Source organism: Engystomops pustulosus, chromosome 3, assembly GCF_040894005.1.
Source record: "Engystomops pustulosus chromosome 3, aEngPut4.maternal, whole genome shotgun sequence".
In the NCBI taxonomy this organism is placed as follows: Eukaryota; Metazoa; Chordata; class Amphibia; order Anura; family Leptodactylidae; genus Engystomops; species Engystomops pustulosus.
In genome coordinates, this window is record NC_092413.1 from 45629545 (window position 1) to 45644136 (window position 14592).

The 14592-nt window shown below is 44.4% G+C and overlaps 2 protein-coding genes across 3 annotated transcripts in view; both read right to left on the reverse strand.

The window, feature by feature from the left end:
* DTD1 (D-aminoacyl-tRNA deacylase 1) overlaps nucleotides 1-1142 on the reverse strand; it is an 88173-nt gene extending 87031 nt beyond the window's left edge. The window contains exon 1 of one of the 2 annotated variants that reach the window (XM_072140637.1): nucleotides 975-1142. In XM_072140637.1, coding sequence (XP_071996738.1) covers nucleotides 975-1017 — 43 coding nt within the window. In that variant the 5' untranslated portion in view covers nucleotides 1018-1142. Of the gene's footprint in view, nucleotides 1-679; nucleotides 833-974 lie in introns of those variants that run through there. The other variant, XM_072140638.1, reaches the window with a different exon arrangement.
* A 4084-nt stretch (nucleotides 1143-5226) lies between these two features.
* On the reverse strand, nucleotides 5227-13942 carry LOC140121271 (heme-binding protein 2-like). The gene is made up of 4 exons (XM_072140639.1): nucleotides 13780-13942; nucleotides 11278-11401; nucleotides 8543-8714; nucleotides 5227-5612 (listed from the first exon to the last, which is right to left on the reverse strand). Exons 3-4 carry the CDS (start codon nucleotides 8710-8712, stop codon nucleotides 5432-5434), a joined length of 351 nt encoding a protein of 116 aa, XP_071996740.1. The 5' UTR covers nucleotides 8713-8714; nucleotides 11278-11401; nucleotides 13780-13942; the 3' UTR covers nucleotides 5227-5431.
* Nucleotides 13943-14592: the final 650 nt, after the last annotated feature.

Here is a 14592-nt window from a genome sequence, read left to right on the forward strand (position 1 = left end):
CTGCCTGTTCTCCTTTCCTCCAAAAAAACAATTAGATTTTCCGCTTGCTCCGAAAAGGGGCGTGGAAACTCCTACACAATTAACATCTGTCCTTACCATTTTTTGGGCGCTGAAAAGAGCCAGAGAGTACACCAAAAGAAATATGGCGCTCAGGACAGAAAGTTTCCCCAGTACAGAAAATTACCGACAGCTAGTCAGAAACCAAGCCAGCGGAGGGAAGGTCACGTTATGTAAATGTGATTGGGAATGAGCACCACTTGTGTTTAATACACAGTATATAAGACACCAAGTGTGAAACGCAACATGTGAATGTAGACTGAGAGCAACTAAGTACAGGGGAAGGTTTTTGTAGTACGTGGCTGATGCTGAGTATATTGCAACAGAGAAACAAGTGTTTGGAAAGTTATAGACAATCCCTTTAACTAGAAGCTCTTAAAGGGATATCCCACTTATGAAGTCACTTTTCTCCTAGATGACTGAATAGGAGAAGTGTGAATAGTGCAGGGTCTGTGGCAATGAGATGATCAAAGACTTCCCAGTCATGTTTGGGGGTCTCCAGTTGTGGTGACTGGTGGGTTTCCAGCACCATCATCATTAAGGATAATGCAGATGACAGACACAGGGGTCTCTGCTCATGAAAACTTGGTGGCAACCAAAATGTCTGACCTCTAATTCTCACCCAGCTTTCCTAAACACCGGCTCCACTCTGGCTGCATTATAACCTACATACACAAAGCTTTGGGACTTCTGTAATGACATATGTCACCCAGCTTTTCCTGGATCAGATATAACTGGTTGACCAGACTAGGCGACCGCAATGTGTGAACGCACACGAGGCTCTATAGCTGCCTCCATGTCACAGGAAGGAAGTTCCCGGCCGGCGCCGCACTGCACGGGGAGGAGACTGTGCCATCTTCCCACGGGTGACGCCACTCCAGCAGCCGTGACGTCAGCAGCTACCGGGCAGCACTTACCGGTAACACTAGCCTTAGTCACCCTTTGGATTACGGCCCTCATTATGCGCTGCGGGGGTAGGTAGGTAGGGCGGGCGAGCAGTCGCTTCTGGCTACTATCAACTCTGCGGCAGCTTCGTTTCCTACGATCAAGATGGTGTTCCGGCGCCCTCTGGTGGCTACGAGTGGTTCTTACAGCTTTAGAAGCATCACAGCACTGCTCTTAGTGACACCTTATAGCAGGGCTGGATCCCCGCATCTCCAGTTGTCAGAGCACTTCTCCAGCTCTAGGGACTATACTAAACTCTATGCCAGCGATGGCTAACCTTTTAGAGCCTCAGTGCCCAAACTTCAACTAAAAGCCACTTATTTTTTGCAAAGTGCCAGCACAGCAATTTAAGCAGTAATTTATTGCTCCTTTTTCTTTGACAACTTTCAATCCTTCAGCCTCCTGACACCAACGCAGTTGAAAGGAGGAGGGCAAATTTCCCTATCATTGTAGGAAGATTCTCCAGGAAGATTCTTTGAGTCCTGTCTGGTGAACTTCATTCTGGGGTGATGACCTGGGTGCCCACACCGAGGGCTCCAAGTGCCGCCTCTGGCACTAGTGCCATAGGTTCGCCACCACTGCTCTATGCTATCATATACCTATCTATATATCTCTACCTCAAAAGAATCTGTCCCCAGGAAGGTGAATTAGCTGACTATAGTATGATGATATAAGAAATGTCTTCAGAATTCTGAATCATTCCATTAGTTTATCCATTAAGTTTAATTCCCATTGCCTGGTTCCCTTCTAGTAGCATGAGGGGCAGCTGCAGTCTGCGTCAGTCACCTCTCCTCCACACTCGCCCAATGGCTCACTTAAGGGCGCATTCACACAATGCGTTGCGTCGTGCGTTGCATTTTTGAAGCATTCCACCGGCTTCAGCCTTGATCACATGCTAAGGTTACATTGTGTTTCCACTGCATCAGTGGAATGCGTCAAAAACGCAACGCACGACACAAAGCAACACATCGTGTGAATGCGCCCTAACCCCGCCACTTATCGGGTCACCCCGCCTCCTTTAACCTAATAAATTGAGTTAAAAGTGGTGTGGAGTGGGGTGACGGGCTGGACTGTGCCCTACTATTTTAGTTTTAATAGGGATCCGTTCAGGGGCCAGAAGAGCCAAATATTTTTAGTAAGCGGAGCATAAAATCCAGCTCGTTAAGAAGAGCCGGACTTCCCATCACCCAGCTCCCTCCTCATTTCCTTTCAGGTTCATCATATGTAAATGAATCTTGTATAAATTACTAAACTGATTCAGAATACTCACAAAGGCATTTTCAAAATCAGCATAGCGTAGGCTATTGGAACCTGTCACCAGCACTTCCTGGTTAAAGAATCGTCCTTTTCTGTTCTCTGACTCGCAGCACTCCAAAAACCAGATTTTTTTTCTCCTTTTTACAGATCTGTAAGAGGTCTTATTATCGGCAGGACAAATTGTACTTCCTAGCAGGCACAGGACTTTGTACATACAATATTTTATGTATATATGCATTATAGGCAAAGCGGGTGATTTGAACTTTTACACTTAAAAAAAAAAGTAAAACTTTTAAAACATTTTTACTAATATATTAGACATTTTAGGACAGGAGTGCAGAACCCTAGACCAAAAAATGAAGTAATGCAGCAGAAACCACTACTTACATTACAGACCCCAGAGCAGACTACAAATACAGTGCACAAACCAGACTATAATAATACTGGAGACCCTATTATAGGAAACCCCCTGAGAAAACTAATCCAGGAGACATCCTGACGTTTAATAGTGGAGCCCCCTCAGATCAGATGTATAATAGTTGAGACACCCCAGAGCAGGCCATAATACCGTAGATCACAGAACAGATGTATAATACTGGAGACCATCAGAGCAGATTTATAATACTGGAGACTCCAGAGCTGAACTGTAATACAGGAGACCCCTAGAACAGATGTATAATACTGGAGACCCTCAAAGTAAATTTATAATACTGGAGAGACCCCCAGTGCAGACCTTTAATACTGGGGCCTCAGAAGTCTCACCTCTTCCAACTCCTCTTTTCCTCTCTGCTGCACTTCTCAGGGTCCTGACGCTGGTTCTATGTGCCAGTATGAGGACCCAGAGCAATACAGGACCCAGACGTCAGAGCTTATTGGTCTCTGCAGGCCGCGGGTTGTGCAGCCCTGCTCTAGGGGTTCTGATCACTTATACAATGTATTGAAGTTTATTGTGAATACACTGCCCAGGAGCGTTGAACCCTGGATCTTTTGGCCGGAGCCTTGGATGTTGTCTGCCGGCTTTCTCCACTGTCATCTCTATTTTCATCTTCTGGATGCTGATAGAGATGATTACTGTAGTGGAGCAGGGTGCCGTCAGCATCCTGCTCCAGTACAGAGCACATGCGGCAGTTCTGTGGAGTAGTGAGAGCCTGTAGCAGGAGACGCTGTGTAGTGACGTCACCACATCCCATCCTGCAGAAGGAGGAGAAGAGGTAATCACGAGTGAAGAGGGGTAAGTATACCTTATATTTTTAATAAACAGTGTGCATATGGGATTTTGGGGGCATTACTTTATGTGGAGGCTATTCCTGAGTGTTGTCGGAGTATCCGTGAGGAGGGTGAGGCTATAATTTAGTTATATTACTGAGTGTGTTTGTGGCTATTAGTGTGGGGGGGCTATGTGGGGTCATTTAGCCAGTGTAAAGGGACCATCACTGAATGTGGTGGCTATAAGTGAGTGTGGGGAGCTATTTTTGAGTCTAGAGGGGCTATTAGAAAGTGGAGAGCTATATTACTGAATGTGGGGGCTATTACGGTAGTGTGTGGAGGGCTTCTAGTGTGGGGGCTATTTTTGGGTGTAGGGAGTTATTAGCAAGTGGAGAGCTTACTACTGAGTGGGGGGCAAATACTAAAGGCCCACCAGCCTCAACAATCAAAAAATCTTAATTACATTGGCGACTGCATCCTTGTGTCACCGATGTAATTGAGAGAAATCAGCTCTCCGGCAGCGTCCTCATGTGACAGGGGGCGGCACCACAAGCGGATCCTAGGAATAGGACAATTTGTCCTGGACAGAGATACTTCTGCAGAGCGTCTCACTATATACAGGACGCTTGCTGGCCCGCCACCTTGCTTCGATGAAGAGGAGAGCGTGAAGGAGCAGCTGGGCCTGCGTTCTTGAGGTAAGTTAGTTTTTTTTTACTGGCCAAGGCGCTTACTGCTTTGTAGTATTTTAATATACATATTTAATCCTCCACTTCTCATATTAATTCATTGCGGAGGCTGCCTCTTAGCCTTCTCTTATGAATTCATGGAGGAGGTTGCAGCCTTGCCTCTTAGCCTTCTCTTATGAATTCATGGAGGAGGCTGCAGTCTTGCCACCTCTTATTAATTCATGGAGGAGGCTGCACCCTTGCCTCCTCTTATTTATTTATGGAGTATGTTTACGCCTCTTTTTTTTTTTTATGCCGCCACATGAGTTCTCTGTAAAGGGGCCCACTGAGGCTCAGTCGCCCAGGGGCCTACTGAAACTTGGAGATCTGGGATCAACTTAGGGTGTGTACCCTCTCCAAACACCCTTGACGACCCATCAAAATTACTTTCCTCTCAGTACGGTCATGTTACTGAGAGGAAAGGCTGGCAGTCCCACTCCATTCTAGCATTCTTCTCTTATGTAGTAAGTTGGGTGATGCTGTTTTGGGGAGCTTTATTGTCTCTTTTATCCATGATTCATCAACCGATCTTGGACGTCTCAAAGAGCCTGACAGTCAACTTTTTTGTTGCGATTGTGTGCTTCTGGCCTTATAGACACATTGGCACTGATTTGTATTTGTTAATGCATGTGTAAGCTACACTCTAAGGCCTCATGCACACAAACCTAATGGGGACCGTCAAAGTGTGGTGACCAAACGCTGTCTCTCTGCACCATGACCACTGTACGAGCATCCGTTTATGTGCATCAGGCCTAAATCTCTAATACACTCTAATAGAATATCACCACTTTGATGGTAGAGTTGTGTTACTTCATATAGCAGACTTTCCTGCTGAATCTAACAGAGATCTATTACTGGCTGTTTAGACTATCTCATTGTGACATGGCAGCCTACATTAGGGTGGGGGTAGCACACTCCTCAAAATCGGTGACTGTCAGCACAAGGGAAATGAGCAGAAGAAGATGGAAGTAGCTCAATACACAGAGTATTTTATTGTATCACTGCTATATGTAACAGTTCTACATCATTTTCCCAATAGAAGATACTCACAGTAAGTACAGATATACTTGGACATTGGGGGACATTTACTATGGGGTTTCCACCTTTTTTGTGGTGCTCCCACCACAACAAAAATTTTACATATGTACATCATTACCGACAGCTAATCGGAAACCAAGCCAGCGAAGGTAACAGCACCTTGTATAAATGGCCCCCATCGGGTCTTTAATTAATTCCCACCACTAATCCTCTGTTGCCAGGAACCATACTTCATTATGGCGGTTACTAAGTTTGGTGGGAGGATCATAGATGTTGCAAGCAGAGAATGAATGATCAAAATGAAGGCCCAACTTAGTCAACTCCTCTGCCAAGGCTTGAATGTTTTTGGCATAGCCCTCTTTTTTCGCAATCCCACCGAAAGATCTAGAAGACAAAGGAAGGTAAAACATTTGTACAATAAAATCTCCAGTGTTAGAACCTTTAACACAGGCCAATACATTTACCATCATTTTTCCATTTATTTTTATATAATAAAAACAATAAAATTGTGAATTATAAAACAAAGTATATTCACTTCAAATTACTGGGAAGCTAGAAAAAAAAAATCACAGATCGCCCCAGCACATTAGTCGTATCCTTGAACCCTGTCATTTTAAGGCTACATTCACACGAACGTATGGGGGACGTATATACGGCCGACGTATATACGGCCGATATACGTCCCCCATACACTCCTATGGGCGCACGGCACCCTACGGGAGCGGTACGGTGCAGCACACGTGCGGCACCGTACCGTTCCGTAACCGGGAAAAAGATAGGACCTGTCCTATCTTTTCCCGTAATACGGGGCCGTGCGCCATAGGTTGCTATGGAGAGGGGCGGGGGTGAGCTGCGCTCACCTCCTCCTCCTCTCCCCGTACACTGCCGTTGCCCGCTACGGTACGGTACGGGCGGGCAACGGCAGTGTGAATATAGCCTAAGGATGAGAATCTTAGCTTTCAAAACACATTCAAAACACAGGCAATTATAGACACAGTCAGGAATTCAATCTATATCTACAGCTAGCTTTCCAAACTGCGGATGTATCTGGCTACACCAGAATACTGGAGTAATTTGCTCCTGAAATGCGTAACTTGGAGAGGCAGGGCCCCAAAGCAGATATCTGAATGGGGCCCTCTACACCCTCAGAAAATATACATGTCACGGGTGGTCCCGCGACCCACATCGCGGGTCGCGGGCTCACCCGTGCCGCCCTGCCCCCGCCCTGCCCCCGCCATCTCACCCGTCCCGGCTCCTGGCTCGCTCCCCTCCGCTGTGTGCGCGCGTCCCCGACTGCTAGGGCGCGCGCGCTGCACCTTCTCCAAATTTAAAGGGCCAGCGCGCCATTAATTGGCGCTGGCCATATTGCCCAATTCTTCATAAGCCTGCCTCTTCCTGTTACCCTTGCCGGATCTTTGTGCCTCATAGCCTTAGAGAAAGCTTCCAAGCGAGTATTCCTGCGTTCCCGTGTATTCCTGCGTTCCTGTGTATTCCTGTGTGTTCCCGCTCCTGTGTCCTGTGTTACCCGAGTTCCTCCGTGTTGCTGTGTTCCGTGTGCCTGTGTTCCCGTTCCCACCTGCCTGGACCTCCTGTTGCTGACCCCGGACTTGGACCTGACGTTGCATCTCTGCCGCCTGCCCTGACACTGTGCCTGGACCTGTCTATGAGATTGTCATCCTCTAAGGTACCTCGACCTCGGCTACCACCGTGGGCTAGTCACACCTGGGAACGACCTAGTGGTATCCTGCCGACCTAGTGGTGAATACCAGGTGCCGCTAGGCTCCGGTTCCGGGTGTTGGCTAGTTACATCTCCCGCGGTGGTCCAGAGGATCCACTGATCCTAACAATACATATCTGTATGCTCACCCATTTATACACTCTTACATACATACACACATTTATGCACTGAAAAACATGCTGCTCAATGTGCAGCATAATATGTATATAATGGTGAACATCCTCCATTCTTTAATGTGTCAGGTCAAATACCGGGGCCCCCTTACACTGTGGGCCCCATAGTAGCTTCTATGGTTGCTACCGCTGTAGTAACGCCCCTGTGTACCACATTTATTGAAGGTTTTAGACCATTTGTGCCAGGAAATTCAATATTATGGTGCAGCAAACTAGACCAACCAACAGAAGTTGGAAAGTGTGACTCGCCAGTTTTGCACTACACCATATTCATTATCCAGCATCAGACACGGGGATTAATCTAGCACAACAGAGAAATGCATTGGCCTAAAGATCCACACATTAATAAATCTCATTGTATGTCTTTAACTGTTCATATCTCTGGTCCTACAGCACAAAGAACACGGATTCTAGAATGATTTAAAAATAAGAGTCTCGTGTTTTAAATGATACCAGAGGTATCCGGAGCTATAGGGCCCAACATAGCGACTCTTTTCAGCACATTTGCATATTAGTTTAGAGGCAATTTTTCCATAGGTAAAAACGTGAAAGAAGGAATCCTATCTGCTGTTACATTATGGATGAAAATGCTGGTGACTATTTCGCTTTATAAGGCATGTTCACTTTTAGAGAGCAGTGTTAGCACCTGAAAATTACCCCTATTGAATATCCATATTAATTCCAATAATTAATCCAGTAACAGGGGGCCACAATATGAAAGGGATGGAGGGGAGGGTGCCACAATATGAGAGGAAAGTAGGACATAGGTCACAATATGAGGGCTATGGAGGACTGTGGGCCACAATATGAGAGAGGATGGAAAACAGGTGGCCACAATAGGAGGGAGGATAGAGGACATGAGGCCACAATAGGAGGGAGGATAGAGGACAGGAGGCCACAATAGGATGGAGAACAGGAGGCCACAATAGGAGGGAGGATAGAGGACAGGAGGCCACAATAGGAGGGAGGATAGAGGACAGGAGGCCACAATAGGAGGGAGGAGGGAGGATAGAGGACAGGAGGCCACAATAGGAGGGAGGATAGAGGACAGGAGGCCACAATAGGAGGGCGGATAGAGGACAGGAGGCTACAATATGAGGGAGGATAGAGGACATGAAGCCAGAATATGAGGGAGGATGGAAGACAGGAGGTCACAATATTATAAGTATGGGAAGATAAGTGAAATTTGGGGAACAAAAGTAAATGGAGGATAAAATTAAAGAGGGGGTATTATATGTTGCTGAGTTGTGTTAGGGGGTATTATTTAGGTCCATAGCGGGTGTGGCAATGGGTGTGTTTTAGGGAAAGGGAGGGACTTTTTGTCCCTCTTTCTCTAGCCCAAAAGGAGGGAAGTATGCCAATTGACTAGGACTTCCAGTACAACATCTTGATTAGATACTTACTTCACATAAAGTGATGCTTTCGGATAACTCTGAAGGAAAGTGTTTGAGTTTAGAGGTGCTGGTGGATTTTTCAGGTTTGCTGACAGGAATATTGACATGGTGCCTGTTTTAGGTTCTCTATAACCCAATTTAAAAGATACTACTACAGGAGATGTTATACTCAGATGCATACCTTGAAGACAAGAAATTTTAATTAGATCTTTATGTCTTAAAGTATTGACATCCATGTGCAGAGGACCACCTGCCCACCAATCACAGCACAAGTTGGCAACAACTTAGTGGTAGAAGCCTCTGCTGTGATTGGCTGGTGGGGCTTGTATGCACATGGCTATAACTTCATATGATTTACGATGAAATAAACACTTTTCAGTTTTATGGATTATCTAATACATAGATAATGGAATATCTAATTATGGAATTTGTTGGGAACTTTTTTCTGTACATACACATTTTATTATGATTGATTGACTTTTGCTTAAAAATGAGAATGCCGTGATAAAAACCTTGTATCTCAAGATGGACCTTTCATACCTCCTAAAATGACTCTTTTAGTTCTGGAGCATTGTTTTCTCATATCCCTGCATAATGCCGCTCCCCCTTCATTCCTCCTGGAAATGTATGTATAAATTGACCACTTGGTGATACAACCCCCCTTATCGATCTGGTGTGTCTCTAGGCTATCTAAGTTGTACCAAGTTAGCAAGTTATCCCCTATGAACTGGATTGGGGATAACCAGCTGATTAGTGAGGGTCTCGCTAATTAGTGAGAATAAGTGTAACTCTCCCCCCCCCCCCTTTTCATGCAATATGAGAGCGGGACCCCCAGAAATCTAGAGAACCTGACGTTCCACCCTATTAGTGAGAAAGGACCTGTTCTCCATACTGCTGTGGGTCCTGTTCTTGTGATTGGTGGTGGTCCTAGCGGTTGGACCCTCATTAACCAGCTTGTTATCTTAAGAACACCTGACTTACAGACGACCCCTAGTTACAAAGGCCCTCTGGATGTTGGTATTTTACTGTACTTTAGCCCTAGGCTACAATGATCAGCTGTAACAGTTATCAAATGTGTCTCCAATTAAGCTGTATTGTTAATTCTGGTTCTTATAACAATCCAAAATAAAATCCAATTGTCATAGAGACCCAAACATTTTGGCTTGGGTTACAATTATAAAAAAATACAGTTCCGACTTGCATACAAATTTAATTTAAGAACAAACCTACAGAACCTATCTTTGTATGTAACCCAGGTAGTGCCTATATGTAACTTATTCTAGGGGGAATAAGGGATGAAAAACTCAATGTTAAGATTTGTAAAATACCGGTAATGGAGAATACACTAAACCCAGTAAAGTAGACAAGTGGGAGCTTTTAAAGGCCATGGACTCCCTGGGGGAAATGTATGAATCTGTCTACGCCAGACTACTGCACAGAGATTGCCACATCTGTCATTTATGGAGGGCAGTTTTTCTAACTTATTGGGAAAAGGTGCATGGCCTGATCGGTGCCCCTAAAATTCATTATTGTGGGGCAGCAAACTAGACCAATTAATAGGAGGTGCAAAGTACGACTCGCCAGTCTTATACTCCACCAAATTCATCATCCAGCATCAGACATAGATAGTGATAATTTAGCAGAAGACTAACTAGTTCTACTCTGCACTGTTCTAATAAACGAAACATCAATACATCTCCATTAGGCCTTACACACACAAATGTATGCTCTGAGGAGTATATTTCCGCATGCAGGAGAGAGCAGGGGTGAGTTCTCCGCCCCTCTGCACTGAAAGCCAAGCGACCGGTGACGTTAAATGGCCAAATATAGGACATGTCCCATATTTTTCTGTGCAGCTGTTAGGCTGGGCACCATACACGTCTATGGCGGCCGTGATCCGGACACTAATTGTGTGGCTGTAGCTACGGCCCCCATACTATTGTCTGCAGCAGATGTAGAGGTAACTGTAAGATACTCTAAACTTATTCATAGTTCGGTTGGGATAAAGCCAGGTTAATGTATTGTGCGCAAAACAGTCTAAATTCCACATTCGGAAGCTTTTGTTACAAGACATTTTATTACTCTGTAATGTCCTATTTTGCATGATTTCAGCAACTGCTGCTGAAAAGGGGATAACAAACCACAGGAAAGGGGATAACAATCTGATCAGTGGGACCCCTAACTGATCACAAGAATGGGCTACCCATTCTCAATAATTGAATTAACGGGGTTGTCCACTTTCAACAAATAATTGATGTGGTTTGCGTAAGGAAAAGTTATCGAGTTTTCCAATATACTTTGTGCATCAATTCGTCTGTTTTTTTTTAGATTTCTGATTGCTGTCCGGCCACAGAAAGCTTCTACGTTTACTTCTACTGGATATAAATCTGTCCATGGCCTTGTGATCGACATGAATGAGCAATAGCTCCTAATATTCTCTGTTATAATGACGGCTCGTGCACCTGCCTGTCCATAACATGTCCATGGACAGATTTCTGTCCACTGGAAGTAAACATAGAAGCTTTCTATAGAAGGACAGCAAGCAGAGATCTAGAAAACCATGAGGAATTGCATTGCTAAATATCCACTTGCCCAATCCTCATTTATAACAGGGAAATAACCACTCCATAAAGCAATCTGCCAGCATTTTCTAATACAAATTATAATAGGATTTGATCACAAAAGACTGGAAGCATTTTCACTTCTCATTACTACATGTGGTGGTGCACAATAATGTACAGTACCTTCTGAGTTGGATCCATTGATGTATTTAAATAAGTTTATATAAGCAGCCTCTGTTCCCTCATCATCTAGGGTCACTGGTGTTGATACCCATTTAGTTGCATCATATTCCCTGTGTTCAAAGCCCTATAAAAGAAGAAAAAAAGTGTCTTACTGTGCCACTTACAGACATGAGGGGATATTTATCATTATGATCGCCCCGCCGCTGCAAATTCGCAGCCCGATACATCAAGAGGCTTCTGCCTCTTGATGTATCGGGCTGCCAGCAGCACAGCGTCTAACCTACGCCAGGCACGCCATGAAAAGTCGCCGGCAGCAGCGAGTGCGCAGGCGTGGGGGCGGTAACGCCCCGCGCTGGCCCACTCCCGTCCGGCCGCGCCCCCCGCTCGGCTGGCCGCGCCCCCCCTTCACGCCCCAATGGCGTGAAGGTGGCGGATTGGGGAAAATAATCGCAAAAGCTAGCAATAAGCTAGCATTTGCGATTATTTCAGGGCCTCTGCGCCACTGGCGGTGCGCAGAGGTCCTGGTAAATATGCCCCATGCTGCCTATGTGTAGAACCTGTCCTATCTGGCTATCCCCTACACTCAGGCACATGATCGTATGACAGGGACGTAAACAAGGCTTGTTTTTGTAGCTAGAGCCTATTCCCATGTCTTTCTATGGGCTAAAGCACATGCTGTGCCTTCCACAGTGCGATTAGTGAGCCGACTGCTGGAGCCACAAATTATTGAGCATGACCTATTCTTTACATACTGTCATAGACACATAGACAGCAAACCATGGTCCACGAGCCCAAGAGTACACAACATTCATATGCACAAAACCTTACAAAATGGATACTGTTACTCAATTGGCTTTGTTAGACTTCTATATTCAGAATTTTGACCTTACCAGTTTTACTCCAATTACTGTAATTTCATCTTTCTGGATGGAAGTTATCAATTAAATTAATCACCAGACTAATTTAGCTGCGACTTATTTCTGGGGCAGCTTATTACTTTGTATGCCCATTGCCCCCAACAGCCGTGTGAATGTGTAAATGGGTAAAGTACATATTACACCTTGCCCACAAATACGGCCATTACACCTGCATATTGAGGACATAGGAAAACAACGATGTTATCCATTGTGTAACATCTAGCAACACAGACAATGATTGATCATGCATTTTTATCAGCTTATTATACATCATTCTATCACTAAACTAGCATTCCCATCACCGATTTTAAAGGAGATTTTGAGACATATTTGTGGGCACAGTGGGGGAAATGTATTACCACTTGCATATTATGTGCCATTCTTAAAACAGCATTCCAATTCCAACCTATAATTTGAGAGTGTTAGGCCTCAAGCTTGTGGCCGTACATATGTTTGCCATCGACGGTTATGGCGCCCAGGCTCGGTACGGTGAGGACAACAAGTCTTTCTATGAAAAGGGGCAGTTTTGAGCAGCACTCACCCCATTAGGCTGCCATGGAGTGGTTAATGAAATGACTAAGGACGGCAGGGAGGTTGGAGGCAGTGTCAGGAGAAGGTTAGTGAGTTTTTTGCCGGGCAAAGTGGGCTGATGGTGATTGGAGGAAGGAATGGGCCACAGGTGATGCAGGTGGTCTTACCTTCGACATTGAAGCACAAGAGGGACGCACCCCCCCCCCCTTATTTCTAAAAGTATTGTGTCGTTTTTCTTGGTACTTGTTATGTTTTATGTTTTTTAGGTGTCACAGCTGAAGGTTGGGAGCCTTGTCTTCTTGGAAGATAAGAAGCAGCTTGGCATCACATGCCAGAAGAGCATACGGGCAAGCTCCTTACAGAAGATTAAAATTTAAGTTTAAAGACAAGGTCTTTTATTGTACCGGTACAGTTATAATGTTATATTTGTAAATAAAGTTGTGGCCACTCCACATGTTTTTTCCCACTAAAAGGTCTCGTTTTATTTCACGGTAAGGGTAAGAGATCCCCTAGTTGCCTGCACGTTTCTGGTGACGCGCAAATACCATCCCAGTAGTCCTTGCACAGTGTGATAGCCTGTGAAGACAAAATGGAGGGGCTCAGGTAATGGCCCCAAAGGTCTTCTAGCTCATTGACATAATTTTAAAGCTGATTTTAGAATGAAGGAGGACGCAAATAACAATTATAAGAATATTGCCACATTCACGGTGACTGGAGATATGAGTCAGTGTCCCTGGTTTATCGTGTCTGATTTTGATCTAAGATTTTTTTTAAGGCCCTATTCCATTGATTATTTTACTGGTTCTGGATCTGTGGTTGGTCATTTGATCCCAATATAATGATATCCATTGGGTTTCCCATATTATTCAGACAATATAGGGCAATAACTGCACTGAAATGTTGATACAATATGTGATATCAACTCCTAGTGAACCTCCAATACATAAAATAGTATAAGCAACTATGACTATAAAAGCACTTTCTGAATAAAAATTATTTTAGGGCACATAATTTAAAATAAATAAATTAACTCCCTCCCCCTCCCATCTCTTACAGGATACTTTTTTACCAGACGATATTTGAGACATTCCACCCCATTGCAAAATGCTGGATGCTGGTACTCCTCAGGAATATCAAGCTTGGTTCTGGCAGGGGGTCCAGTCTTCCTTGGATTCTTATTGACAGTAGAGGTCAGCGGGGATGTTCTATATGCTACAGTGAGGCCAAACAGAACGAAAAAGCTAAAAAACATCATCTTGCCTAGCGAGAGGTGCTATGGCTCAGACACAATTTCCTTCCTTTTATATAGAAAAATATGGAGAACAGCCCATACTTATCTGGCTCCGTCTCTGTACTCCCTAATTCTGCAGACTGTTTCACCTTCTATGCATAATACCGAAAGAAAATATTTCCCATAAAAATACAGTAATTCCAAGAAAACATAATATGTTAACTATATGTTCTCTAAGAAGTTGGTTGTTCAATACACAGACTAATCCTCTCTACACAATGCTGATTGTTTAGCTTAAATGTCAAAAGGAGTCTGAAATAAAGCTGACTTACCCAGCATGCCGTGGCCAATATGTCATGATTTAATCTTATACATTTCTACTTAATAATAATTGGTCTTTTTATAGCGCCAACATGTTCCACTACGCTCTACACCTGCTGTAGTCAGTGGAAATTCTGCCCTATGGACTAAAGTATGATTTGGAAATAGTTAATTTTAAAATTGTCCAAAAACTTAATGGGGCAACATTAGAACATTGCTCTTATTTATTACATTACCCGATTTAAAGTTTTATATTTGTTCAGTGGCCATGAATTTAAGAAATACAGGCGGTCCCCTACTTAAGAACACTCGACT